Here is a 27,974-nt window from a genome sequence, read left to right as displayed (position 1 = left end):
TTTCACATAAATCAGGATCACCGACTTGTGCAAAAAGATTTGGACACAGGCAGAAATCGATTTATTCATTGAACCCATGAACCACTGATGGAGCTTTCGCTTTGCTGTGATTCACAAGTGTGATCACAAACTCACACTGGGCTTCCAGCAACCCCGTGAGGAGAGGTAAATGCCTTCCTGGGGGACCCTGGCAGGGTTGGCAGGGTTAGAGGTCTGAGGGTGTGACAGGCCTATCACCTGGGGAGCTGGAAGAGACACAAACTAGGTTTTCTAGGAGAGCTGGCCCTTGGGCTGACTTTTTCCTTTTTAATCAAGGTGTCCCATACATACGGTGCAGAGTGTGTAGCGTGCACTGATCTGACGATCGCTTACATGGACATGCAGCCACCACCCAGATCCAGACGCTGCCAAGCCCCCAAGTGTCCTGTGCCCTCCCAGTCTTTACCCCTTCCCAGTAACAATTCTGACTTCTGTTGTCACAGATTTGATTTCCTGTTCTAGGACCTCCTGGAAATGGAATCTAAGTATTTTGAGGGGTCTGCCTTCTTTCACTCCACACTATGTCTGAGATTCACAAGGTTGCATGTACCCACACCTCATTCTGGTTTTTTTTTTCAGTCAAATTGTTGTGTCCATCATATGAATATACCCGTTGATGCACACTCGGGTTGTTTACAGTGTTTGGCTATTAAGAGTAGGGTGGTGAACATTTTAGACATTTCTGGTTGCTGACACAAGCACTCATTTCTCTTGGATATATATCGAGAAGTGGAATTGCTGAGATAATAGGGTAGCCTAGTGTTCAGCTTTAGCAGAAACTGCCAGTTTTCCAAATGGTTGCACCATTTCACCCTCGCTAACCCCACGAGCAGGGGTTGAGATTTCCAGTTCTGACTGGAGTCTTGATGTGTGGACTCACGTGGCAGTTTGTGGTGGTGGCAAGTGGAGGCTACAGTTAGGGAGAAGGATTCTTGGTAAGAGGAATGTCATGAAGGCACGTGGCAACTGTGAAAACGTGCCCTCAGATCTGCAGCAGAGAAGGTGGGAGGGCCCTGCTGCTGTGCAGAACCCACCTCGGTACCGGCACGCAGAGACCACACTTCTCAGCCACTCGGCGGGAGCAGCGGGGACACCTGCTACCGCACACCTTTGGCTCAAGAACTGGTCTGCCTGGTGAAAGGCTCTCAGCCTGAGACTCCACCTTCTCACCCCCCACCCCGCTTCACGGGAGCGCAGCCTGCAGCAGGTCTCCTGAGCAAGAAAAGGCTGACACTCCTCCTTCTCTCAGGACAAATCTGATCTTGGGTTAACTTTCTAGCTGTTTCCAGGGCAGCCAGACAGGCCAGTTAGCTGACATCAGGTGCGGTATTAGGCAGCACTGCTGATGGGAGTTTTCACCTCTGACTGATGAACTACATCTGAACTGGAAGGACTAAGAATAAGCTAAAACATCTGGGAGGAAACCACAGCCTTACGCTCCCTTAAGTGCAAGAACTCATAACCAGGTATGTCCCTGGAGGGACCCTGGGAACTACGATTGTGGTTGTTGAAAAGATACTGCTTCCCAAGGGGCCTGGGGCTTCTGAGCCAAGGAGGCCCCCACAACCACTGATACGGATCTCATGTCCTCGCCCTTGGGCAGGCCCTGGGGGAGAGGGTAAGACAGTGGCCCCCGACTGATGGGAGGGCTCCTCCTGTGGCAGAAATCTGCAGTCGTGGCTCTGCTGGCACACCGAGCGACCCGTCCTCCATCCTTCTAAGTGACTCCGACGCCAGGTGTGGTCTGTCCAGGCCGCGTGAGTCTGAACGCCTGGCTCAGCCTGAGGAAACCCCCACGGATCCGGCTCTGCCCCCCAGCCCTCCCCTCCTGCCTGCCAACTGCTCGCCTCACGTCCTTGACGTTTCCCCACTGAGGGCCGCGGGGCTCTGACTACTGGCTCCCCTTCCTACCACCCAATGGAAAGACTCAACCGAGATGCTTGTCATCATTTAGTGATGTTCCCAACACTCCCTTCACTGGGATACAGGGAATTTCAGGGGGATGGAAGCTGATGAACCACCCACCCCAACAATCGCATGATTACTCATTTTCCAGAAAGCTGGATGCCAGAAGGACTCAGTAGGAAACAGCATGATCGCTTAGCCAAAGAGGTTCCTTGGGATGCTTTCTTTCATTCCTCCTCCTCCATTTCCTCCTCCCTGCTAAGAAACTTCCCCAGGGGTACAGATGATCAGGAGAAGGGGGGATCCTGTCTCTCTGGTGCAAAGAGGAGTGCTGCAAACACCACCCCCCAGATGCAATGAAACGAGAGGGAGGCACAAGCCTGGCACAGACCTGCTCAATAAATAACAAAGAGAAGTCATCGCAGCAGGGTCAGTGGGCCTGAGGACACTGACGGGAGGAGCCACCGCCCTGGGGCCTGGGCGGCACGCTTGCTACGTGCTGCACACCAGCACATCTGCAAAGGGTCCCAGGAGGGTCTTGTTGAAGATGCAGCGGACCCACACCAGGTAGGTGGTGAAGGGCTTGATGTTCTCAGTGAAGGTGTGGTTCTGCAGGGCCAGGATGTAAGGCACATAGGTGTTCTCCCCCTGCTCCTGCAGCCACACCTCATACTTTACCTCCCGCACCTTCAGGTACTTGAGGTTCCATGGGATCTGCCAGGAGACGGTGAGGCGGGCCTCGGAGGCACCCTGCACCGACGCCTGGCATCGCGCCTCCCGCACCTTGCCCGGGTACAGGCTGACTGTCCACCTCTGCTTCCGTGGCCCTGGCCGGCCCTTCACCACGCGCCGTATGGTTTGAATGAGGGATGGGATGTCTACCTTGGTGTCCTGGTAGATTCGGAAAAGCCACTCGGGGTTCCGGCAACAGAGATGCCGCGGGACCTCACGGCTTTGCAGGATACGGGCCTGCTCTGCCTGGTCCAGGTGGGTGATGCCCCCCTGGTCCCAGGGCCGCTCAGGGTGCGTGACCGTGTTCTCTGGCATTGTGTTCCGCCAGGCCACATACTGGAGGCCCATACCTGGCAGCATGGCCAGCGTTTTATAGGGGGTATAGTGGTCGGGATTGACGGCATATGGGAAGAGCTCAACCACAGTGGCCCCACGGGGCAGGAAGAGGGTGGTGACCAGCTGGGCCCCATGCATGCTGACCAGCATGGAGGCATTGCTGACCAGACGCACAACATCTGCAAAGGTGTGGTCCTCCAGGGATACCGTCACTGTCTTCATCTGGAACTCCTGGGCCAGCGCCAGCAGCAGCTCTGCCTCGTTCAGGATGAGTCTGTTGTGGGTACGGCTGAAGACCAGAATGTACTCCTCACCTAGGGGTGCTCCTGCGTGGCTCACATTCAGCCTTTCCATCATGAATTGTGCAAACTGCCGGATCTCGTTGCCTGAGACAAGGATATTGGCCTTTGGGCCCTGGGGCTGGACGAAGCCATACTGGTACCAGGTGGTGATCTTGGAGAGGCCCACGAAAGCATGGGAGAAGCACAGGAGCCGGCCCAGGGTCTTTAGCTGTGCCCGCAGGAGAGGCTGCTTGGGGCTGAGAAGCTTGTACAGGTCAAAGTGTGCACCCTCGCCCCAGCCCTCCATGAAGAAGAGCCGGGCCTCCTGGGCCAGCCCAGGGAACTGCCGCAGGGTGTAGAAGAGCGGCAGCAGGTCATCGTGGAAGACATGCATGAGGTTGTCGGGGTTGAAGCGGTTGGCGATGACGGCCACGTCGGGCACAAACACTGGCTTGGGCATGAAGCGCAAGGCAGCAGCGGGCAGCTCCACGAAGTTGAAGTACTGGGTGTTGTGGTCTTCCACGGTGGACAGGTCGAGCAGGGCTGGCTGGAAGCGCCGGGAGCCCAGGTTGGGCAGCATGACAGAAGTGTTGCCGTGGAAGAAGATGAACTCCTCGGCCTCGTTGGAGTAGCAGAGCCACTTGAAGCGGCAGATGCGGTCTGTGTGTGTGCGGCCCGTGCACACCATGTGTGTGCCACCCTCCATCAGGGTCTGCAGTGCCCTTGGGTAGTCGATCCGCAGCGCTGGGGCCGGCTCTGGGGCCTGTCGGCTGAGGGCCAGCTCCTCTTCCAAAGTGGCCGCGTGCTCGCGCAGCCGCACGTGCTTCCACAGGACTGCCGCCAGCACCGACACCAGGAGGGCGTTGAGCACCGCTGACAGGTGCATCCTAATGGCGCTGTGGGGCCCTAGGGAGATGACGGCCGCTGGGAAGTGCCGCAGGCCAGGTGGGCTTCACCCATCCCTATGGGTACCCCAAGGACCAGCAAAAGCCTGCAGGAGGAGAGAAGGAAAAGAAAAAGGGGTTGGCATAGTCTGCCTGGCGCCATTACAAGCTCCCACTATGCACAGCCACTGTGCTAGGCACGGTAGATTAGACTGTTGTTCAAAATATTCACTCCCCTCCACCACTTCCCTGGGTGGAGTATCTATCCTTAAACTTGACGTTGGGCTTGGCCTCATAACCCGGTTTGGTCAATGCGATGTTAGCAGATAGAATATAATCAAAGGTTTGGAAAGTGCATGGACTGGCCTTGCCCTCTTCATACTTACAACACTGCCATAAGAAGAATGTGTTCAGGCTAACTCGGCCCCAAGAGGAGTTAGCCCAGCCAAGATCACCAGAGCCATCAGCCAACCCAGCAGAGGTCAGCCAACACACAGACACCTCAGGTGAATAAAGCTTATTACCGCCTGTCACTGAAATTCTGAGGCTGTTTGTCAGAAAGCACTGCTGCAGCAAAAGCTCACCAAGAGAGACATTTGCAATGACAGGCCACAGGGAAAATCCCTGTCGGGGTCTGAGGTTCCTGGACTGCCAGGAAATTACTTTTCCCTAAATGAGAACTGGCATTGAAAGCCTGTGAACACTGTTCCCAGGTTACCCACCAAGACCCCACTGTACCCCTTCTGAGAGACACAGGAACGTACGTGCAGGGAGCAGACTGGCCAAGATCTGCTCCTGCTTAAAGCTCCTTTAGAAATCATGCCTGCTGGCTTGTAGAATCCCATAAAAGCATGGGTAGAAACTTTCCCCCTCAGTGGTCAAGGAAGAGAATTGTGCCTGGGTGTCACCATTGACAAATGTTTTGTATATTGAGGCAAAAATCCCAAAGGGTTTTAAATACCCTCTCCCACACGCACACCTACATTGTACTCCGTGATGTACCACAGTCTACTGGTACTGTCGTTTGACCTTCTGGGGAAGTGTAGAAACCTCACCTCCATTTAGGCTCCTTTATCCTCTCCCCTTTACAATATATTTTAAATAAGATTGTCTTAAAAATACTTTAAAGATAATTAAAAGTACTTATTATCTTAAGTAGTAATACTTAATAGTATGAATATTAATACTATTGCTATGAATATTAATGTTGTTAATGATTAAGAGAACAGTTAATTATCGTAAATATATCCTCTATATACATTGCGATCCATATTGGACAGTGTTATAATTTTGGCTTCAGCTGTCAAATATAATTTCCTCAAGAGAAAAAGGATAGTCTGTTATATTTACCCATATTTTACTCTTTTTGTTCTTTCTTCATTCCTGATGTTACAGGTTTCCTTTCATTATCATATCCTTTCTTTGAAGAATTTCTGTTGGCCATTATTTTAGGGTAGATCTGCTGGGAACAAATTCTTTTAGTCTTCCTTCCTGAAAATGTCTTGATTTCACCTTCATTCCTAAAGAATATTTTCACTGGGCATAGACTTTTTGGGTAACAATTTTTTTCTTTCAGCATATGAAAAATGATGCTGTGATACTTCCTCTGCCCCAGGACTTCTGGTGAGAAACTGCTATTAATATCATTTGATATTAGGGCATTTCCCCTAGATGTGATATATAGGTTGTCTCTTTACTCTAAAAATTTTGTTTTGGTCTTGTTTTCAGAAGTTTGATTATAAAGTGTCTTGGCAGGGTTTTTTTGGGTTTATCCTCTTTGGGGTTTGCTCAGATTCCTGAGTCTGTAGTTTTATGTCTTTCACCAGATTTGGGAAATATTCAGCCATTATTTCTTTGAATACGGTTCCAGCTTCACACTGCTCTCCTAGGACTCTCCAATTACAAACAATGCTAGATAAAAAAAAAAAATTTTTATTGTCCCATAGGTCTTTGAGGCTCTGTTAATTTTTTTCCAGTCTTTTTTCTCCCTGTTGTTCAGGTTGAATATGTTCCATCATTCTGTCTTCATGTTCCCTGATTCTTTCCTTTGTCCTCTCCATTCTTCATTGAGCCCATCCAGTAATTTAAAAATTTTAGTTATTCTATTTTTCAGTTCTAAAAATTTCCATTTAGTTTTTTATATCTTCTTTGCTGACACTTATTCCGGACATTTTGGGTAGAATGCTATGACTATGCATCTCCTTAAACTTCAGCAGGCTTCTGCTCAAACTGTGCTGGTGGGGGAAGGGAAGGCATTGACTCTTTACCGTTGGGTGGGGGTAGAAGTCCAGGCCCCCCCACTTGGCTCGGTCAGCACCACCCTGGCTGGGAGAGGGAGGACACTCAGCTGCTGAGTGGGGGTGGCAACCTAGGCTCTGCCGTTGGCTTCCACTGACACCACTGGGTAGGGATGGAAGTCGAGGCTCCACGGACACCTCAGGGGGACTAGCGGTGAGGGACATGTGTCAGCACTGAGCAGTAGTGAAACTAGGCTTCCAATCGGGGCGAGGGGGGGGGCATCTGGTTACCACTAGGCAAGGGCAGAAGTCCCCAGGGGTCCCCAACCTATGGTGAGTTGTATACTTATTTCATTATATATTACAATGTAATAATCATGGAAATAAAGTGCATAATAAATGTAATGTGCTTGAATCATCCCGAAACCATCTCTCTTCCCCACCCCGCCCCTGGTCTGTGGAAAAATGGTCTTCAATGAGAACGGTCCCTGGTGCCAAAAAGGTTGGGGACCGCTGGTCCAGGCTATCCATCTGGGCTTTACTAAAGCTGGGGGCAGGGGGAAGCATTTTTCCCTGATGTTTTTCAGCAATAGGGTGTTTATGGTCAAAAAGATTTCTGTTTTGCTAGACTGCTCCTTTTCCAGCCCTTTGACAAAGGAGACCAAGCTTCCTTGGGCTTTGTTTCAGTCTATGCCCACTGCCATTTCTGGGTGGTGGGTTTCTCTGGCACACAGTGTGGGATACAAAAATAGCAAAAAGAAAACCCAGGGAACTCACCACTACGTTGTTCTGGAAGTTCCAGGGTCCCTGGTTGTTCCACATTCTTTTCTCCACCTTCCAGTCTTCTGATATTTTATGTATAATTCTGGTGTTTTTAGCTATATTAGTGGAAGAGAAAGGGATAAATGTGTCTACTCCTTTTTGATCAGAACCTGAAGTCTCCTTGGCATCTGTTTTGCCAAGCTCCCAGGTGATTCTAGGGTACAGCCAGATTTGAGAAAACCAAATAGCTCTTAACCAAAGAACCAGGCCACGAATCACATTACCACTTGTCAGTTTAAAAGTTTGGAAATGTTTTCCTATTTCTTTTGTATATAATAGGCTCAATGTTACCCTTTATAATCACATCACCACCACTCAGTTGCTTTCTGATACACCTTCTTGAATTAGGAAGATGAGGATCACTGTTCGTCTGTCAGAGGAACCCACACCCCCACTGCCTAGGCTGTGGGCAGCGGCGAGCGGCCTGTGTGCTAGTTATGCCCTATTAACAGCAGCAGCGGGTAGGAGCTACTGCTCTGCTTTACTGCACTGTAAGATACCTTTGGGTTTTCAACATCTGAGTACACGCAAAGGAGTGTGCTATACATGTGAATGTCCCCTGTCACGTGCTATGGGGGAAAGAAAAATAGCCAAATGCTGCAGCCAGAACCTCCAGAACTTCAGATGAGGTCTGTCACTTTGCTGTGTGACACTGGACATGTCACCATGTCTCTCTGACCCTTAAGGCCTGGATGATCAGGATTAAACATCATGCTGGCCCTGGCTTCTCACCTGCTTAGCAACCAAATGCCAGGAGGCCAGGATGCCAGGAATAAACACAAGCCCAGCTACGCCAGGATCCAGAGGAATGGCTTCCTCTTTTGCTCTCAGGAAGAAAGGAGAGGTGACTCCCCTGGCTCTCCCCGGAGAGTAGATACTCAGGCTTTCCAAATGATCTCTACTTGGAAGATTACTTCATCTGCAGCCAACACACAGCCTGACATTGCAACACTCTCCCAATGGCTCGCCTGCAGAGGGCTACTTCCTCCTTGAAGCTGACAGTCTGGCATCAGGCTCTGCCTGCAGTGATCTTGGCTTCCCTGGGAATAGGTGGGGGTGTTCAAACTCCCAGCCAGTGCCTACCCACATCCCATGCCTGTGAGTTCCGAAGCTAATTGTGAGGGCTGTGCACAGAGGTCCCTTCTCCCTGTCCTCCAAGGAGAGGCCACTCAAAGGTCACCTGCCGTGGGAGCCAAAGTGCCTGGAACATTATTCCTGAGCCCCGAAATGAAGCCATGGGACACGGTGAGCTAGGGCTGCCTGGATCCTTGGGTACCCAGTGATTTGCAGACCCTGATCTTTGGGGTTGCCAAGGGTGGAGGTGGGTGAGGAGGCCAAGGACACCAGCCTCCATCTAGCTCCAAGCAGAACCAGCCCTCTTTAATCTGTTTTATATTTGGTGATACTGTAGTGGGTTGAATAGTATCCCCCGAAAATTCACGTCTACTCAGAACCTCAGAGTGTGACCTTATTTAGAAATAGGGTCTTTGCACGTGTAATTAGTTATGGATCTTGATATAACGCTGGATTAGGATGGGCCCTAAATCCAATGAGAGTGCCCTTATAGGATATAGAAAAGGACAGACAGAGAAGCCCGTGTGAAGATGAAGACAGAGATTGAAGTGATGCAGTCATAAGCCAAAGAACACCCAGGATGACCAGAAACCACCAGAAGCAAAATGAAGGCAGCGAGAGCCTTCAGAGGGAGCATGGCCCTGCTGACACCTTAGTTTCAGACTTCTGGCTTCCAGAACTGTGAGAGAATAAAGTTATTTCATTTTAAGCCACCAAATCTGTGGTGATTTGTTGCAGCAGCCATTGGAAACTAATATAGGTACCATAAGAATTCATTTGAGAAACGGGTTCTCTGCTGTTGAGAAGGAATTCCACAGCTACGAAGGTTAACGAGCACTAAGCAAGTCCTTCTCATTTTATACAGAGAAGCAGTTTGCCAAAATTACACAGCAAGTCTGTGGCACAGCCAGGATTAAAAACGGAGGTGTCCTAACCCTCCTGGTGCAGTGCTGCCTCCCAGCACGGGTGGCTGGGGAGACCTGCAGGTCACCAGCAGATGGTTCCTCACACAGCCCAGCCTCTCTGCTGCTTCATCCACCCGCCCAGCTCCCAGCCTCGGCCAGTATGATGGGATGCACTACTCCAAACCCCATGGGAGGGGCGGGGAGGTTGGGTCGGGGACAGGCAGAACAGGCAGCTGACTCCTAAATTACCGTGACTGGTGGGTTTGCTCTCCTGGAGACACCTTTAAAGATATCACTAATCACTCAGTAGTTATCACATCCAGCCTGGCTCTGAGTTCCCGATGCGCTGATGGTTGCAGGCAGCTGCCAGAAGAGGATGTGGGCTGCCAGGGAAAGTTGGAGGATAAAAAGCCAGACAGACTCAGGTTCAAACCCCAGCTTCTCGACCTACCGTGTGGCCTTTCTGAACTCAAGCTACTCATCAGCAAAGGGTACAACTAACTTCACAAGGTTGTGGAGCAGGTCAGAACTAATGCATTAGTAGGACCTCGTGAATGCTGATACTCAACTGCTTGTGACATACAAAAACAATTTCGTTCAATTAGGTTCAACTTAATAGGTGGAGTATATAGTGGATAGGAAAAGAAAAAGGTCTGAGGTACCAGATGGTTAATAAAAGGCCACCAGAATACACAAAGAAATCTGTCATTTTAAAACATTTTGGACACACTTGGCTGCCTTTATCTGACTCGAAGCAAAAACTGATCAGTGCTGAGGCAGGAACTGTCACTTTTCATTTGAAACAAAGGATTTTAAATCTAAGCAGGAGAAGATGGAGACCGAGACCAGCCAGCCCCATGGAATGTTGTTACATGTGTCATCTGTGGCACGTTGGGCGGGGGTCAGCTGCTAAGCCTCTGTGTCATGGGCCTGCCAGTCAGGTGCATTAACAAATGACAGAGGGGACACTTGCTTCCCCCAGCATCCACCCTCCTTTCCTTTTCCTAACAAGACCCCCAGTTTGTCCAGATAGCCAGCGCTCCCACTGATACCCAGGGGCTAAGACCTCATACCCCAGGAGGGCTGATGGAGCACGCCTCCGGCTCAGGTGTGGCACATTACCCGAGTGGCCCCATCAGGCCAAGGAACGGGTAGTCACATCCCATGTTCCCACCCACTGGACAGAAAAAGAAGGCGTTGCACCATAGCTGCTGGCTGCCATCTGCTGACCGTGTGGAAACCCACTTGAGGGCAAAGAGAGAATGCCACGGATGACATGGCCAAAGAGATACAACGGACCCTCGTGATGTCTCCGAGCCCCACCTCTGAACCCCTGCTGTGAGAGATGGCAACTTGCCTTATTGTCGAAAGTGGGCTGGATTGGAGTTTTGGCTTCTCACAGCCAGAACGTCCTAACTGGTACGGAGAGAGAACCTGTTTTCAAAGTGTTGTGTGTGAGGCAAATGCACAGGGATCTGGCTGTGTGTCTTGTTTCTGAGCTCTGTGCTCTAACACAGTGGGGTTACTAGGCATCAGTTTCCCCTTGACCCTTCTAACTTGGGTAAACAAAACCCTCCCCCTAAGAAATCTTTCTATAAGAAATGAAAGCAAATCAAACATATTGATTGTGGCCAAAGAGGATCTGCAACAGTTTTCCACACAGGTGCCACCTGCCGGAAGAGGACAAGGACTAAGGCAACTTAAGTGTCACAGCACGGGCAGTAGCTGGGCTCCAGTGAGCCCTGCAGGCAGTAAGTGCCAGACCCCTTCTGAGGAAGAAGCAAGTCCTTCTGCTTTGGCTGTTTCCTGGAGCTTTCAGAGGGAACACAGACATGATCTCAAGATCACTGAACTCAAGCTCCTCATCAGCAAAGATAAGGGTACTTCACTAGGTTGTGGAGGTCAGAAATAATGCATTAGTTGGACCTGGTCAATGCTGAAACTCAACTCAGGAAAGAAAGGGGACAGGGGGCTGTCCAGGGAGTGTGACCCAAGAAGACCAAACAGTCTGGTCTGGTTGGAGTGGATGGTTTACAAAGAGAAGAAGTAGAGAGAGACTTAGAAAAATCGGCTAAGGCCAGCGTGTCAGTGGCTGTGATGCCAGATCCAGGAACTGGAGCTCTGTCCCATAGGCAATGGGAAGCTATGACAGGTCTTTGAGCAGGGCTGCCTGGAGCTTCTCTGGGAGAACAGAGGTAGAAAAGCCAATTAGAAGCTCCCAGGCCCAGTGTCTCCCACTCAGTATGGGAGAGGAGAGCGTGGGAGTTAGAATGGGGGGCCTAGAAGGGCGCAGGAACACGGTGGGTCATGCTTTGTATGAAGGGGACACAGGAGCACATTCCTTAGGGCAATTCAAGTCCCCAAGTCTGCAGATGATTTAAATTTGAAATAAATTCCTATGGACTCAAAGTTAGTCCTTTAATAAATCTCCCACTCACTCATATCCCTATGGGCCTTCTTGATTGTAAGAGAAGAGGGTGAAGTCCCAGCTACCCTGAGGGCCCTGCAGAGAGGAGAGTATCAGGCCCCGGAACTTCATGTCTTTCATGCAGGACTTCAAGCTCCTGTGGAACAAGGGCCAAGAACTTCTGGTCTAGCCACAGGTGAGAGGCTGGGGCACCACAGCTGTCTTCTTGGCTGGGTTTTGACTCCACCCACTCGGCCCTGTTCAGCTCCAGGGAAGGTGTCTCTACGAGCCAAGAAACCTGCAGCTGAGAAATGTACTTAAACTTTGGTGTTTCCTCGGTCTTTTCCAACCCATGCACCCACTGATAATGAAGAGAAATCTCATGCCCCAAAGTCCAGTATCCCCTTCTCCCAAGAATCCCTCATTCACAAGAGACTCTCTTCTGCAACGTCTGCCCCTGAAGACCAGCAGATTTCATCAACTCTTACTTCATGAAGCTGGTATTTTATATCTATATCTATGTATTTTACCTTTCAATGTAAAATTATATTGCTACATGTGCTTTTTCAAGTATACATGCCCCATCTGGAAACTCTCCATTCAGCCTCACCAGCTAAGAACTACTGTGCTAGTGGGTTGAACCACATTAAACTGCTGATATAGGACCATTTTTGACCAACGCCCCATGGTCCTGCCACAGGAACCAGCTGTCCTTACCACCACTGTGGCGTGGACAGTATAAAGCTACTCAAGAGAGAACACCTGTGTACTCAGTAAGACGTGACATCAGATGGAATTCTGACATCTTCTTTCTGGAAGGAAAGAGAAGCCAGGAGCCAGAAAGAGGCCAGGAGGAGAGAGAATTAATCCATCCTTAAGGTCAGGAGAGAAAAAAAAAAAAAAAAATAGAAAATAAGGGAAGGGATGGAAAAGGGTTTAGGAAGGGAATGCAAAGGCAGGGAGGACAGTGTCTCACCAGGGGGTGGTGGGACCACCCTGAGGTCCTCAGCTGAGATGTGGGCCAGAGAACTGAAGAGGGGCTCACGCTGGAATGACAGAGGGTGGGAGCAGCATGGGGAGTGTGTACCCTCATACAGACAGTTCCTAGTTCCATCCACTGAGAGGGCCTAAAGGCAATGACAGTGCAGTAGCAATGAGCACACCCAGCACCCAGCCCTTGGTTTCTAAATATCTTTCTCTACTAAAAGGAAACAGAGCTCCTTGGAGAAATGGCTGATGCCAGGGCTGGAGCAGACAAAGTATAAGACAAGCCTGGAACATCTTGTAGTGCTAGAATGTCAAGGAGTGCCTCAAAAAATGATGGGAACATAGCAAAAAGATACAGAAGCCAACCTGAATGAACAACCAATAGCTAAATCTGAGACAACTGTAGTAAAAAAATTAAAAAGTAATAGTAATGGATTAAAACCCATAGAATAAAATAAATATCCACGAGTCAATACTGATGTGAAAAATGAATAAATAAATAGGAGAGAAGGGACAGATCGTCCTTACAGCATTCCAATTAATAAATGTAGAAGCAGTGATGGAAATAGAAGATCACCATTTGGCAAATATCACAGTAATAACTGTTGCCGGCAAGATCTGCTGACAGATGCTAAAATAAGTGGGTGAAAGTATGATGAGAAAGAGGATATTTGCATAGTCTCAGTCTCAAAGTATCTCCCCATGAGATACACATTAATTATAAAGGTGAAAATAAAAACTATAGTAGGGAAGCTTGGCAGACATCCCCCCGCCAACCAAGTAATTAAAATTGACCTCACCAGTCATAACATACTGGCATCATGTACCCCTTGTTATAATGCAGTGGGAAGGGCACCTCACTTCTGTGCTTTTCTTGCCCAAAATACATAACCTCAATTTATATTCCTAAATGGGGAACTTTGGTTCTTGCTCCTGTTCTAGCTCTGAATAAGGTCTGCAGGTTATAATAATAGAGAAAACCTTAAACCCAAATTGAGGGACGTTTTAGCAACTACCCGGCCGGTACTCAACCGAGTTAAGATCATGAAAGACAAAGGAAGACTGAGAACTGCCCAGAATGGAGTAGACAAAAGAGACAGGACAACTGAATGCAGTGTGGGATCCTGGTTTGCATCCTGGCCCAGAAAGGGAAAATCAGCAAGGCAGTTGGCAGAACTTGAATAAGGTCTGTGGTTTAATGCGGTGTGTGAATTTTCTGGTTTTGATAATTGTACTGTGGCTCTGTAAGATGTTAACATTAGAAGAATCTGGGTTAAGTGCTTCTTGTAACTTTTCTGTAAGTCTAAAATTTATTCAGAATAGTAAAAAAAAGTTTTTAAAAAAGTTAGATAACTTAAGAAACTACAGAACATAAGTCTTCATAGGTAAAATGACATGTATGAGGTTTGCTCTAAAACACTCCAGCAGGGAAAAGCATGGAGACAGGCAGAACCCAACAGTAGGATACTGATCATTGAGGAACGTGATGATGAGGCTCCTTATATGATCCTCTTTTGTGTCTGTCTGACATAATAAGTGAAAAAGGAAACAAAGAATCAAATAAATCACTATTACAAATTACAAGAGCATCCTGGAGAATGGATGAGAAATAAATTAACATTCGGAAAAAATAAACTAAACAAAGCCCTCTCTGGAGAGATGGGAGGCAGATGCGTGTGGCACGAGCTGATGCACGTTTTGCTCTGATCACAGACACGAACAGCTTCCAACAGAAGCTAAAGCTAAAACAGACACACCCAGGGAATATCAGAAAGCAAGACCCTCAGGGAAATGAGGAAAGGGGAGAAGAAAGACTCACCCCCAACCTGAGTGGTATCTCAGCCTCCAGGGACTCATCACCTCTCTAGTGATCACTCTGCCACTTGCCCCTCTCCTAGGCATCCCTGTCGTCCCTACCTGTTGACAGCAGGTAGGGATGTGGGGCAGTGGCCGGGATCCTCATCTGGGCCTGGCTGGCTGTGTATGCAGTGGCCAGTCCCAGCCAAGTACTGAGCTTGGGGCCTTGGGCCAAAGCTCATGGGACCAGGAAACACGGGGTGGGGTCTTATGGGACAAACAGGCAAATAGGCAGGGACCAGCCTTTGAGCCTGGGGGACAAGGGAGCTGTTTCTAATTAGATGCTGAGGGCTCCCTGCTGGCCCTGCCAGAATGGTGTTGAGAGAAGGCAGGACAGACTGACCTACATGGACCTGCACTGGGCATTTTGGGGTCCTGAGTTACCCTGCCAACGGGGAAAATGGGAAGAAAGGTTTGCTGGGAATGGACAGAGCAACATTTTACTGGAAATAGCATGGTGGTTAAAGCATGGGTCCTGGAGGTCCACCTGCCTGGGTTTCTACCAACTTCACCATGTATGAGCCAGGCAGCCTGCACCAACGTCTGACAATGGAAATGGATCCATAAATGCCCATAAATAACCCACAGGTGGGTTAGCCTTGAGGCATGTTCTACACTGGCTCCCAAGGTTCCCCAGCGGGATTAAGCTCCAGCTGTCCACAGTGGTAACAGGCCTGATGCACACCCGTTCAGCTGCCTCCCCTTCCCTGTCTCATGTCCTCACTCCCCTATTTATGTTCATTGGGACTCAGCACAAATCATCTACCTGCAATTGAATCACTGTCTCAGGATCTGCTCCTAGGGGAACCTTAATTAATATAGATATTTTTGTATATTGTCACTGTGGAGACACATGGAAAGACTCTCTTGCACTTCTACCTACGGTGAAGTAGCCAAGGTGTGGCAGTAGGAAGCCAGCAAGTACTTGGGCTGTCGACAGTCACTATAAAACCCTCCAGTCTGCTTCCCACTCGCCTCTGTGCGTCCCCCCCTCCCCAGCTGCACTGCCGCAGCCCACAGAAGCCAGGGGATTGAAGGAGCAGGCGCAATCTTCACAAAGGCTTTCAAAGATAACAGATGGAGGCAAAGAGTCCATTAATCGCTCCCTAGCCCTAAAGATGATCAAGAGGCCCTTCCTCATCACCACATCCAAATGTTCCTGGATAACAATCACACAATTCTCTAGCAAGAAAATCAAAATGGTGCAGAATAACTGGGCCAATGTGCTTACTGGCAGCAGACCCGGTGACCTCCCTCTCCTTTGTCCAGGCCAATTTTTACTGCTCCTTGGGGTTCCCAGTGCCCGCAGAGACTGCTAGTCACTGTGAGGACAGGGCAGTGGCAGGAAGGCAAGGGCAGAGAGAGAGAATTCAGGCCACCCTCTCAGGCCTCAGGCACCAAGACAGACTTAGAGCTAAGCTGCTGCCTTCTGCAGACCACAACTTGGTCAGACTGACGCTGTCTGCTTGGTCCTGATGTTTGACTGATTGTTCAGGACAATCCCATGCACCAACAGCCTCCCCAGGGCACTGGTGACAAGGGTAAGAACTCTTAGACAGAGGCTTCCTGTGCCACTTTAAGTGTTACCAGGCTCGGCTGAAATGGGCAGGTGCCAGAATCCTAGCATCAAAAGAACTCTTACTCTGCAGTGACGGGGAACTCCCTCCCAGTCCTAAGTGGCCCAGCCTCCTTTGTATACTTACTCTGAGAACTCAAAAGCTCAAAGGCAGAGCTGGAATTTGCCTCCCCCTCACCTGCTGCCTTTCATCATCTCTCTCCCGGTGAACCTACTTCTGCGCAGCAGGGCAGGCTCCACCCTGTCTGCAGTCAGATGCGCAAGCACCACCGACCCACTGAGCTCCTGCCAGCCCGCGCCATGCTGGGTCCCTCACACACGCACACACAGCCTCACTGAATCCTTCCTTACTGCTGCTCGGCGGGAGGGTGTCCCCATCTTCCATCCAGAGAAAGGCTCAGAGGCTGGGTTTGACCCCACACATCTCCACCTGTGCTGCCTCTCAGAGACAAGGGCTGCCCAGAGGGAGTCTTGTCGTGAAGAGGTGAGATGGTGGTGCTTGGAGGCACGGGCCACCAGGATGATACATTTTGTCTCCGCCTACTGCCTTCCTGGAAACTTCCGCTGGTTCTCTAAGATCTGCAGGTGAGCATGAAGGTCCGGTGGTCTGTAAGGAGCAAAGGATGCCACGCCCCTCTGAGCCGACAGAACCTCCAATAGGATGGGGTCTGCACAGGATGAGGGGTCTTTCACATGGCCCATTCCACACAGAGAGAAAGAGACGAGTCAGATCAGCCTTCTCCTGCTTGGGCAAGGACATGACAGGTGTCCTAACAATGAGTGGTGCTCCAGCCTTGCCCTGCTCCAGCCAGGATAGCCACTTGCCTTCAGTGGCTCCCAGCTCTCTGCCTACAGGGCCCCATTAGTGCTCATCCCAGCATTACAGTGTATCGTCATTCCCAGTGCTTGGACGAAGGACCTAAGGTCAGGGAGGTTCCATCACTTGCCCAAGGCCATGCAGATATGAAGCCTGGATCTGAAGCCAGTGTTCCTGGACGCTAAAGACCAGGCTGGAAAGCATCCTCAAGACACAGAATACCTGATTTTAATTCAAGTGGGGCAAGGGGTGGAGAAGAGAAGCAACCCCTCAGGCATTCAAAGGACTCAAACCAGGAGGAGTAACACCGTGCTTTGTGGCCAGCTCCCTCTTAGACTAATGACAATGACCAGAGAATGCTCTTGCTGATTAGCCAGAGTCATCTAGCTCTGGAGCAGGGGGCAGCTCTCACAGGGGAGGGAGAAGGATGGGTGGCAGATGGGGAGGCAGATGGGTGACCACATGTTCAGTGTTGAAACTCCAAAAGGAGACAGAAGGGCTTTAAAGAAGACCCGAAAACCTGGCTCCTTATTTGCTTGCTTTTCCTTTAGAAAAGCAGAGGAAATAAAACCAGGAAAAGCTGGCTCTTCCCATCACTCCATCTCGTGCCCTAAGCGAGTCTGGCCCCAGAGAGTGAGGCTCCTCCATTGCTGCAGCATCCTCAGCTGGACACCCTGTGCTGTACCTCGCGTCCCAGCGCAGTGCCAAGGATGCAACCCGTACTTAAAATTGAGTCCCGGCTTGCTGACAACTATTAAATAGGAACCCACTCTTACCTTGACACAATCAAAACCACCGGCCTCCAGCCCTTTATGTTCCAGGCAGTGTGCTAAAAACTGTATATACATTTTTCTCACCTAGTCCTCAAACCAAGGGGACTGAGGCTAACATATTCCTATTATCCCCACCTTACAGATCGGGACACAGAGGCTGGGAGAAGCTAAATAAACGTGTCCAAGTCCCTCAGCCTGTATGGTAAGGAGTCAGGATTTGAACACGGATCCTAAGCACTGTCTTATGCTAACAGCCCAGGCACCAGGTGGACCTCATCTTCCCGGCATTCCTGGGCATAGTGGACCAGGGTCCTCAATCGTCACCACCTTTATCATTCTGGGCCTCCTCTACGTTGGGCACCAGACCCAACTGGTGTGTGGAACAAAGAGGTTGGTGGCTCAGCCAGGACAAAGCATGATATGGCAAGAATTTTTCCCAAAAGAAAGGAAAAAAAGAAATAAACAAGAGATTAAAAACATGCCTTAAAAAGCCCTTTAGAAACTGACGCAGACAAAAGGATGCTGCCAACTCATCCCCCAAACCACTTTATTAAGCTCCCAGAATAGCTATATATTATCAGATTCCCACGGACTTACTGGATCCTCCATTCTGGGATCCCATCTGTTCAAAAAGCATTGGAGGAAGGCGCCAATAACATGCCACGCCTGCAGACACCTTCACCGGAGAGGGCGAAGGCCACCTGCCAGCGAGGGCGCACCGTCCGAGACTGGTCCTCACACTGGGAACAGGCTCCACTTCTGGGGGCCTGGCCAGCCCCAGACACAGGCACAGGAAAGCCCATAAGGGCCTGAGGTCTGATAAAGAATAAGAGTGCCAGGAATTTTGGGCCTAGAGTACGAACTCACATGCTCACTAGGGCCAGGAGCCAATGGGGAAAGGAAAGCCGAGGGTGGACGCCGTGACCCGGAGGCCAAGCACCAGCCGATGAGGGCCTGGCAGGAAACTGGCCTGGCGGTACTTATCTGTACCAGTCTGCTTGGGCTGCTATACCACAGTATCACAGACTGGGGGGCTTAAACAACAGAAATTTACTTTCTACCGTTCTGGAGGCTGTAAGTTCAAGATCAAGGTGCAGTCAGGATTGGTTTCTGGAGAGGCCTCTCCTCCTGGCTTATAGATGGTCTCTTCTGTGTGTGTGCATGGAGAGGGCGGAGAGAGGGCTCTAGGCTCTTCCTCTTCTCATTAGGAGGCCAGTCCTACCAGATTAGGGCCTCACCTTTATGACCTCATTTACCCTTCACAGTTACCTCCTTAAAGGCACTACCCCCAAATGCAATCAAACTGGGGATTAGGGCTTCACCATATGAATCTTGGGAATACACAATTTAGTCCACAACAATACTCTTCTGGTTTCTCCAGAGAAGTTAGAAATCCATTCAAAATGTGAAATGTCCTAATTTGTAACTTCTGGCAACTATTCAAATTGAGTGAAGACAACGTGCACCAAGAGGTGGGGCTGCTAGCCTCACTGCTACCCGGCAAAAACTGGTGCTCACTTGCAAGCTCTGGTCTAAGGCAAATCCCCTCTCCTGCTGGCCTCACTGCCTGCACCTGGGTTCCCAGCTGCATGACTGCCAGAACCGGCTGTTCACCTGTCACTCCTCCATGAGCAGGGCTGTGGAGGTGAGGGACTAGACTACTGCCAGCACCTGCCACACTGGGCTGCAGAAGATCTGCAGGGCCCAGGCCAGGAGATGTGGAAGGTTTTATATTAATATTACAGCAATGTGACCTTTAAGGTTGTTCATATGTCCAATTGAAAATTATAGATTCTTATTTTGTCATTGAAAATTGTTTTTTATCCCAAATGCAGACTGAATTATGGAAGTTTCCAGTCCTGTATCACTGTGTCACATACTGTGAATTAGTCAAGAGCAAACAAGTTTCACTAATTCAATTTTATCCTCAGAATGGTTTCTTTCCAATCCCTCCTTTTTTTTTGTTAGCAGAAGTAGTACAAGGAACTGGCGTTAGTAACATAATGCTTACATGTGCTTCAAAATTAACTATTAATCTAATGCTATTCATAAATTGGGACATTTATAGGAGATCAGGTTTTCTGACAAAGATATTTACCCTTTGGCAAAATGTTGGCAGCCTCTGAGTGGTCCTTATAAAACGTGACAAGTTTAATTATTAAGGTATATGTAACATTTAGTTAAGAGTTCACAACCTCAGACTAAAACCTTGCCACTCCTTGCTTTAATATAAAGAGCAAAGTCAAGTCACAGCTGGAGGCGTTAATCCTGTGTCAATAGATAATGACTGTGACTCTATTGCCTTATTGAACCCATTCAAAGGGGGGAAAACCCCAATAGATTTCAAGCCTGTGCTGCTCTGGTGAGATGGGTGACGTCAGTCTTTGCTGAGGATGAGCCAAGGCTTGAGTGGGAGGCAGGACAGCCTAGCCAAGCAGGTGGAGGGGAGCTCAGCCTCCCACCAACTTGCCTGCAACCCTCTCACCAATTTTTAGCCTCCAAACAATGCAGAAATCTTTGCTTGCCACACAGCCTGCCGTGTCATCTGGCTTCTTCATGGCACATATGGGTCACTTGGAAGCTACATCTTCCCATGTTGGTCCTCTCTGGAACCACAGAGAGGCACGACTGTGTACCAAGACGGTCATAAACTGGGACACAAACAGGGAAGAGAACAGTGTGAACCTCTGCTGTGAGGCTCACACAGGTGACGCAGAACACGCCTGCACCAATTTTTCTAGGTGAAACTGCAAATTCAAATGAAAACAATTCTTACAGGGAATGCTCAGACCCCCATGTGTACACAGATCCACATGAGACCTCAGGCCCAGTTTGAGAGGGTCAAATTCATCAAGAGTCAGAAGACAGCCACTATAGGAAGCATAAAACATTCATCACAAAGAAACACGAGGAAGTGTGTGCAACACATAGGTACATGACAAGTAATCTCACTCACCCTCCAAGGAAGCCACCTGGAGGGCAAGTGAGTCTGGGACAAGGGTTTAGAGGTATGGTGGGTGGAGGATAAGATGAGCATCTCTGTTATGTGTGTACACATCCCTGTTGATCTGATTGCTACAAATCTGCCCGGTCCTTACATGTGCCCAGCACGCCATGAGGCCTCCAAGCCATGGTCCTCCCTGACCCTAGGGCAGTGATGGCCAGGCCCATGCAGTTCAGTGGGCACTGCATACCCAGGCAGGTAGAGACTGGGGAGTCCAGGCTGGGGGGCAGGCACGGGAAGTGCCAGGGAAGGCAGGGGGATAGGGTTGCCAAGAGACCGGGGCTTCACCAGTGGTGCCCCACAGGCTCAGATGACCACTTGCAAAGCCCTCTTTAAGATGATGCCTTATGGTGGCCAGGTTACTAGTGGTCCCTGCCAGACACTCAGGGAGCCTGGAACCCCACATCAGTGAGTAGGGGGAGGTGACAGGTCTTTGCGTGGCTTTTCCTTTGGTCTCATCACCATGGTGTCACCCTCAACTCCCCCCTTTCCTAATAATAATAACATTACCATAGCCAACATCCACTGCCCAATCACTAGGTGCCAGATTCTCTGCTTCTCAATGATGATCCTCATTTTATAGATGGTAAAACCAAAGCTCATAGAGGTTAGAAAGCCAAGTTTACACAGCAAGCAATGATGAGACTCTAAGCCTGGTAGACTGGATCTTTTTCTTCTTTTTATTTGGAAAAAATTTCTTTTTTTTCCTTTTCTTTTCTTTCTTTCTTTCTTTTTTTTTAGAGACAGGGTCAGGCTGGAGTGCAGTGCCACGATCATAGCTCACTGCAGCCACAAACTCCTGGGCTCCAGCAATCTTCCTGCTTAGGCTCCCAAGTAGCTGGGACTACAGATATGAGCCACCATGCCACACTAATTTTTTTTTCATTTTCTTTAGAGATGGGGTCTCACTATATTTCCAGGGTGGTCTTGAACTCCTGGCCTCAAGCTATCCTCCTGCCTCAGCCTCCCAAGCAGAGGTGATTATAGGCCTGAGCCATCATGCTTGGCACTTGGAAATAATTTCAAACTTACAAAAAAGTTGCACGTATAGCACAAAGAACTCTCCTACACTCTCACCTAGATTGGCCAACTGCTAATTTGACACATTTGTTTTATCATTCTCTCTTTCTATATAGTCAGTCCTCCATAATATCCACAGATTCCGCATCCCTGGGTTCAAAATAACTGCATGCAGATCAAAAATATTCAGGAGGAAAAAAACAACAAAAATAATAACACAACAAAAAATATTACCAATTTCAAAATAATACAGTATAACAACTACTTACATGGCATTTACACTGTATTAGGTATTATTAATATAAGTAATCTAGAGATGATTTCAAGTACATGTAGGTTATATGCAAATAGGAGGGGGTACTGGAACCAGTCCCCAAGGATACTGAGGGACAGCTGTATACAAACTCTCTCTTTTCTGAATCATGTAAAAACAAGTTGGAGATATCTTGCCCATTTAGCCTTTAAGACTTTAGTGTGTATTTTCTAAAAATAAGAACATTCTCTTATACAACACAAATTCAGGAAATTAATATTGATATTATGCTTTAATTAATCTGTGGTCTCTATTCCCTGGGCCAGAATCCAATCCAGGATGAATCGTGGCATCCAGTTATCACATCTGTCTAGTCCCCCCCAATCTGGGTGCAGCTTCTCAGCCTCTCCTTGATTTTTATGATCTTGACAATTTTTAAAAGTTGGGGCCGATTATTTGCTACTGTGTTCCTCAATGTGGGCTTGTCTGTGGTTTCTCCATGATTAGATTCAGGTTATGCATTTTTGTCAGGAATTGGATTCTACACGCTTAACCATTAATATGAACCTACTCTACATGAGTCTTTCTGGGATAGGATGCTCAAAGGAGCAGGGCCACCTCCCTGGGGAAAAGAAGCCCCTGGCCCCATAGCACTCTTCAAACACCCGAGGAGCTGTGCAGCAAGAGGGAGGCTGCTCCAGAGGGGTGGGATGCAACCCTTTCTACCTGACTGGACACACGTGCATGATGATGACACCGGTGACCCAGGCGCAGGTGTGGACTGTGGGAACACAGGACTCCCATTCTGCCCCTGCTCACTCGGCACGGCTGTGCAGGTTGCTCCAGGGACCCAAATGAAGTAAGGACTGCAGAGAGAAGTCATGGGGAGGAGAGCTCAGCCTGATGGGCAGGAGGAGGGCTTCTCTACCAGTCAGAGTCTAGAGGGATAAGCTACTTTACAGGGCAGTAAGCCGCTGCCTGGACGTGGTCCACCCAAACAAGGTCAACCTGTGAGGGCTATTCCACAGGTGGCAGGAGGGCTGGTCATGAGGTCACCCAAAGCAGGACTCACAGTGTGACTGATCCATAGACCAGTAGTATCAGCATCACCTGGGATGTGAGAAATGCAGAATCCTGGGCCCCACTCCAGGCCTGCTGAACCATAATCTCTGAGAGTAGGACCCAGGAACCTGTGTTTTTAATAAAGCTTCCCATGATTCTCACTGTGCTCAGTTTTAAGAACTGCTCTGAGGTTTTTCTAACACTCTACAATTTTGCAATAGCCAGCAAAGCATTTCTTTCCAGCCTAGGGTAAGCAACTGATTCAACTGAGGAGAACTATTTTCATCAATAAAGGGTAACTAAATTCTGTTCCCAGCCTTTGCTAAGACAATGCACAAGCCTAAGTTCCAGGGCAGACTAAGAAGCCTGCCATACTCTCTGCCCACTTTTGAGAATGCCCCAACCCACATTAACTGCATCCTTGTGGTGTGAAGCTGTCAAGAAACTAGTCCAGGTCTCTAGGCCACTGCTAACTGCATTAAGGGTGGAGCCTGGGTCTAAAGCAGCCACCAGTGGGAGACATAGGGAGATGCCCATACCTAACTGGCCGGCAGAGAGAGGGTAGGTCCCCTGAGAAAGGAGCCCATGAACAGAGCAAGGCTGGGTGCTTCTCCAGTTCCTTACAATGGCTACTGCGCAATCTTCTTGGAAACTCTGGGACCCAGCACAACTGTGGCAACTCCTGATGCCACCCCAGGACGTGCCATGATTCCTGACACAAACCTCCACTGGCGAAGGACCCCTGGGTGTGTTTTATTAATGGGTGTGTCTAAAACAACCCAGGCTCCTTACCTGGTAATAACAGTAATAGTGGCAAACAGCAGGCCAGGGACCCCAGCCCCTTCCTGAGGCTTGTGCAGGGTTGAGTACCCACTAACAGCAAGGAAGAGGCCCTCTGTCATGCTTCTCAAAATGGGGAAAAGAGATAAATTCCTAGCATAAGATTGTACCAACAGCAGTCGCCACTGGCAGAGTGAAAGATCTGATTCTCTTATGGGTGCTCGGCCTGGAGTATGTACCAGTGAGGATGTGGGAAGCCCGAGAAAATGGAAGGACTGATCTTTGTCCAGGCTAGCTAAGAAAGAGAGAATGCTGGCCTCTGGGGTGGGGGATGGAGGTGAATGGTACCATCATCTTACTTTACTGAGCACCTACTATGTGCCAGGCACTATGCTAAGCCCTTTTCCTGCCTGTTTCATTTAAGCCTCACCAAAGCCCTCCAATGCAGGTACTAGTATTATCCCGATTTTCTTTTAGCATGAGAAAACCCAGGCTTAGTGGGATTAAGAACCTTGCTTAAGGTCTTACAGCTCAAGCAGGGGCACCAGGATTTGAAACTGTCTCTGACTCCAGGGGTCCTGTTCATAAGTACTGTGCTCGTCTGTCATCAGGCTTGCAGCAACAATCAGTGGCAGAGAAGCAGGGCAGACTTCAGAGCAGTGAGTTTTTATTAGTCAAGGGCAGAGCAGGTGTGGATGGCTCTGGAAACAGACCCACAGGCCCTAGACTGTAACTTAGCAACACAAGGCTTCTTGCTGTAATTTCTCCCCACCCAGCCAGGCAGAGAGAGCTGGCTGTGGCAGGTGGCTTAGGAAACTGTGGCCATTCTCTTGCCCCAAGGAGAGTCTGGGTAGCACACTGCGGTGATAATTAGCCCACCTGCCCTGATGCTGTGCTGAGAAGGTTAAGCCATCAATCAATTCAGAATGACAAAACCACTGCTTTTTAGAGCTAAGAGAGCCCTTAGAAATGATTTCCTCCAACTCTTTATGTTATAAAAGAGGTCTTGAGAGGCAGTGTGAGCTCTCACAGGCAGCTAGGATTAAAACGGTGGCGTGCGGACTCTCAGTCCAGGGCTCCTCCTGACATCCACAGCTCAAGCAAGGGCTGCCCAAAGCAGAGACCAAGCCAGAGACGTATGCAGCTCCGGAACTCTTCCTGGAAGCTAAGCAAGGGCATTTCTTCTCATAACCACACTTCCCAGGTCCCACCCAGCCTGCACCCTCATCCGGCCCTGTGGTCCAGTGACGACAGCCTAAAGAGGCTACAGGGCTTGCTTGGGCTGCCTCTTCTTAACACATTGTCCCCTGAACTTACCCAGGGCATGCCCCTGTCAGCCTCACCACTCATCCTACACTAGACAAAGAGGAAATACACACGCTGCAGGGTCCTGCCTCTTACCTAAGAGGTGTGAGAAGACTCCCTGCTACAACACTGGAGGCTGCCCCAGGTCATAACTGTGCTTCAAGAATGGCAAAGACCACCGGCAGTAGAGTAGGAGAATTAGAGAGCACCAGTTCTAGAGCTGAAGATGCTAGGATGTTAAGTTCCTGTCCCTGTCACTTAGCAGCTACATGACCCTAGGCCAATGCCTAACCTCTCTAAGACTCCATTTCCTGGCCTGAAAAACACAAATACACCTACTTCACAGGGTGGTATTCAAAGAGAACTCCACAAAGAGAATTCTCTTTGTGAATTCAAAGAGACAACCTAGGCAAACCACTATGCTTGACAATTAGTTTTACAATATTATTACTAATCATAATAATGACATAACAACTCCCATTATGCCATGTACAATGCTAAGTGCTTTACATGCATTATCTTAATTATTCCCTATTACAAACTTAAAGGAGGTGTTATTAATTCCATTTCACATTTAAGAACACATGCTTAGAGTCATTATATGAATTGTCCAGTGTTGCACAGCTAAGTGGTGGGGCTCACATTCGAACCCAAGTCTGACTCCAAAGCCCATGATGACACCTGTGGGTTCTGCCTTTTACATTCATTATTTCATCCAATTTAAGAACCCCTGGGAATCACGTGATCAGCAGGTCCTGGGGGGGAAGTATCCCACTGACAACTAAGCTGAGATTGAGAAGGACCCTTGGGGAATGAGGCATTTGGTAATTTAATTTTTGGATTAGCTCAATATTCATTGAAGACTTTGTTTATTACTAAATATTTTCTAAAACAAGGCTCAGAGCAAGAACTTGCCAACCAGAATGCTTACATGGCCTCGGTGAACCCAGCCGGCAGCACCAGCCCCGTGTCCTCCTCTGGGCTGAGAATCTCCACTCTCCCCTTCTCCTTGTCCTCCCAGGGGCCCAAGGCTCACCCTGGGGATGAAGGGACCTATGCTCTTTCTTAGCTCTGCCACCACCTGAGACTCAGACTCCTCATATGTAATGTGAAAGGATGAGCTGGAAGATCTCCAAGATCCATGAGAGCTAGGGAGGGCAGCTAGTTCCGGTAAAGACAAACCTGGATTCTAAACTCAACTCTAACATTTTCTATCATTGGCAACCACGACTGGCTAGTATGTGCTGCACACTCGCTGTGCTCCAGATACTGGGCTTAGGACTCGCCTGGCATTATTCCATTTAATCCTCACAGCAACCTTGGAGATGAAGGTACTGTACTTTCATTCCCATTTCGCAAAGAAATAAACAAGAGGCTCAGAGAGGATGATGCCCTTGCTCAAGGGCACACAGATAGTAAGGGACATATGTAACAGTAAACATTTGGTGAGGGAACCCTCCTCTGTATGTGCCCTTAGCTACTAAGTCCTACCAAGCTGGCTCCATAACCCTGCAGTCATGCCCTCCTAAGCGGGCCGTTTCTTCCAAGAGTAGACTCTCAGGGTTGGCTGGCACAAAGCAAGCGGGCACTGGCCTCTCACCACCTGATGCAGGACTCCGGCCTAAGGGTCCCATCAGTGGCAGGGAGACGGATTCTTGCACACATGCATGGGGTCAGGAATCCGTAGGGTTCCCCCTGAGGAGGCGACTCTGGCACTGTCAAGCAGGCCGTTGGCAGGCTCGTAAACCACTGGACACGCAACAGGTGCCCTTCTGAGCCCCGAGGAGTCCGGGGATCGGCTGCAGGCCTACCCAGGTTCTGCCTTCCAAGGCAGCTGGAACGGCCCAGGCCCCCTCGGCGCACTTCGCCTGGCTCCCTGCCACCCCTGCCAAATGTGCACCATCACCTCCCAAAGCAAAAGGGCGTGGGGACCCGCTGCTCGTGCCCTACAAGAGCTAAGGGCTTCGGTGGGCACGTCCAGGGGCGCTGCCAGAGCCCGCGGCACCCCAACCCTGAGAGGCCACCCCCCACCCCGCCCACCTCCCGCGCCTCCATCGGCCCGCGACACACGTCACTTCTCCGTTCTGCAAAGTCCCCGGCTCCGGAAAGGCGTCCTGAAATCTCCCCTTCACCCTGGAGTCCGGCACCTGGTTGCCCCCTTCAGGGGAGGTCGGGCACCGATCCCTCCACTTCAAACCGCCAGCCCCGAGCGCGCGAGTCTCACCTGAAGCCCGGGCTCCGCCAGCTGAAGCCACCTCTGCCGACACGTACAGGAGGCCCTCGGCGACGCCAGCTTCTCCACGCCGCCGCCGCTCCCGGCACCCAGCTCGCAGGCCCCCGCCGTGCGCCTGCCCGGCCGGCTAGCCGGCGCGAGAACCTGCGCGCATGCGCAGGCCCGCGGGTTCAGGGCCGGGGTCGCGGCCCAAACCACCCCCTGGGCTCGCGGAGTCCTGGGAGTTGTAGTCCGCGCCCGAGGACGCCCGCCCCTGCAGCCTGCGGGATCCTGGGAGGTGTAGCTCGCGATGGAGGGCCTGGATTTTACTTGGTGTTAGGGTTACACAATTACGGGAGTTCTGATAACAAATGGAAATGCAGCTTCAACCAACAAGCAAATGTCATTTGTAAAGTCAAAGTAATTAATACGTTTACATGCTTTTAAAAAATGTAATGATGCAGGGAGCTTAAATACAAAAGCACCATTCCTGTGCTGCCCCATGGCAGTCGCCTGCCCGCACCCTATCCCACCCCGGCGGTCCAGCTCCTCAAGGGCAGCTACTCTCAACTCTTTCGGCTACTGCATCTGGCATTTACCACCGACTCTGAGAATATACACATGCCCCTATTTCTTGATTTATGAGTTTTAGACCTCTTGACTTTTTTCTAGGATAAATGAGAATTTAAGTCATTTAGAGGTGCAC

At 49.7% G+C, this 27,974-nt stretch overlaps 1 protein-coding gene across 1 annotated transcript; it reads right to left on the bottom strand.

The window, feature by feature from the left end:
* On the bottom strand, window positions 1-27,409 carry POMGNT2 (protein O-linked mannose N-acetylglucosaminyltransferase 2 (beta 1,4-)). Its single transcript, XM_045530394.1, has 3 exons — window positions 27,281-27,409; window positions 7,192-7,292; window positions 1-4,284 (listed from the first exon to the last, which is right to left on the bottom strand). Exon 3 carries the CDS (start codon window positions 4,177-4,179, stop codon window positions 2,437-2,439), a length of 1,743 nt encoding a protein of 580 aa, XP_045386350.1. The 5' UTR covers window positions 4,180-4,284; window positions 7,192-7,292; window positions 27,281-27,409; the 3' UTR covers window positions 1-2,436.
* Window positions 27,410-27,974: the final 565 nt, after the last annotated feature.

Source organism: Lemur catta, chromosome 18 (genome assembly GCF_020740605.2).
Source record: "Lemur catta isolate mLemCat1 chromosome 18, mLemCat1.pri, whole genome shotgun sequence".
NCBI classification, from domain to species: Eukaryota; Metazoa; Chordata; class Mammalia; order Primates; family Lemuridae; genus Lemur; species Lemur catta.
The sequence above is the reverse complement of the archived record's forward strand: the minus strand, read 5'-3'. Positions and strand labels throughout refer to the sequence as shown.